The 533-nt window shown below is 69.8% G+C and overlaps 1 protein-coding gene across 1 annotated transcript; it reads left to right on the forward strand.

Moving 5' to 3' along the window:
• The first annotated feature begins 39 nt into the window (after positions 1 to 39).
• On the forward strand, positions 40 to 527 carry LSM10 (LSM10, U7 small nuclear RNA associated). Its single transcript, XM_009328212.1, has one exon. The coding sequence runs from the start codon at positions 91 to 93 to the stop codon at positions 460 to 462; it is 372 nt and encodes a 123-aa protein (XP_009326487.1). The 5' UTR covers positions 40 to 90; the 3' UTR covers positions 463 to 527.
• The last annotated feature ends 6 nt before the right edge of the window (positions 528 to 533 follow it).

The raw sequence follows: 533 nt of genomic DNA on the forward strand, positions 1-533 counted from the left end.
TGAGGCGGGTGGGCTTCCCCGTGGGGGCGGAGGCGGGCGCCCAGCCGGGGCGCAGCACGGCGTCTCCCTCTTCCCCACCGCAGCCGCGCGATGGAGGTCAGCCACTCCGTCAAGGAGCGCACCATCGCCGAGAACAGCCTGGTCATCCTGCTGCAGGGCCTGCACGGCCACGTCACCACCGTGGACCTCCGCGACGAGAGCACGGCCACGGGGCGCGTCACCAACGTGGACGCTTTCATGAACATGCGGCTGGCCGAGGTGACCTTCACGGACAGGCAGGGCGCGGTGTCCCGCCTGGACGAGCTCTTTGTGACCGGCAGGAACGTCCGCTACGTCCACATCCCCGACGAGGTGGACATCAGGGCCACCATCGAGCGGCAGCTGCAGGCCATCCACAGGGTCCGCTACTTCGGGGGCCGCGACAAGGGCAGGAAGGAGTTCCCTCGTGCCAAGCACAAGTGACCCCCCGGCGCTGCCCGCAGCCCTGCCGGCGGCAGGGCCAGGATGGACCAGCCCCTTCAACCAGACTGCTA

Source organism: Pygoscelis adeliae, unplaced genomic scaffold, assembly GCF_000699105.1.
Source record: "Pygoscelis adeliae isolate BGI_AS28 unplaced genomic scaffold, ASM69910v1 Scaffold387, whole genome shotgun sequence".
Classification (NCBI taxonomy): domain Eukaryota; kingdom Metazoa; phylum Chordata; class Aves; order Sphenisciformes; family Spheniscidae; genus Pygoscelis; species Pygoscelis adeliae.

What these genes read in the sequence shown, in the direction of transcription:
- LSM10 (XM_009328212.1), top strand. Translation starts at nt 91, where the DNA reads ATGGAGGTCAGCCACTCCGTCAAGGAGCGCACCATCGCCGAGAACAGC.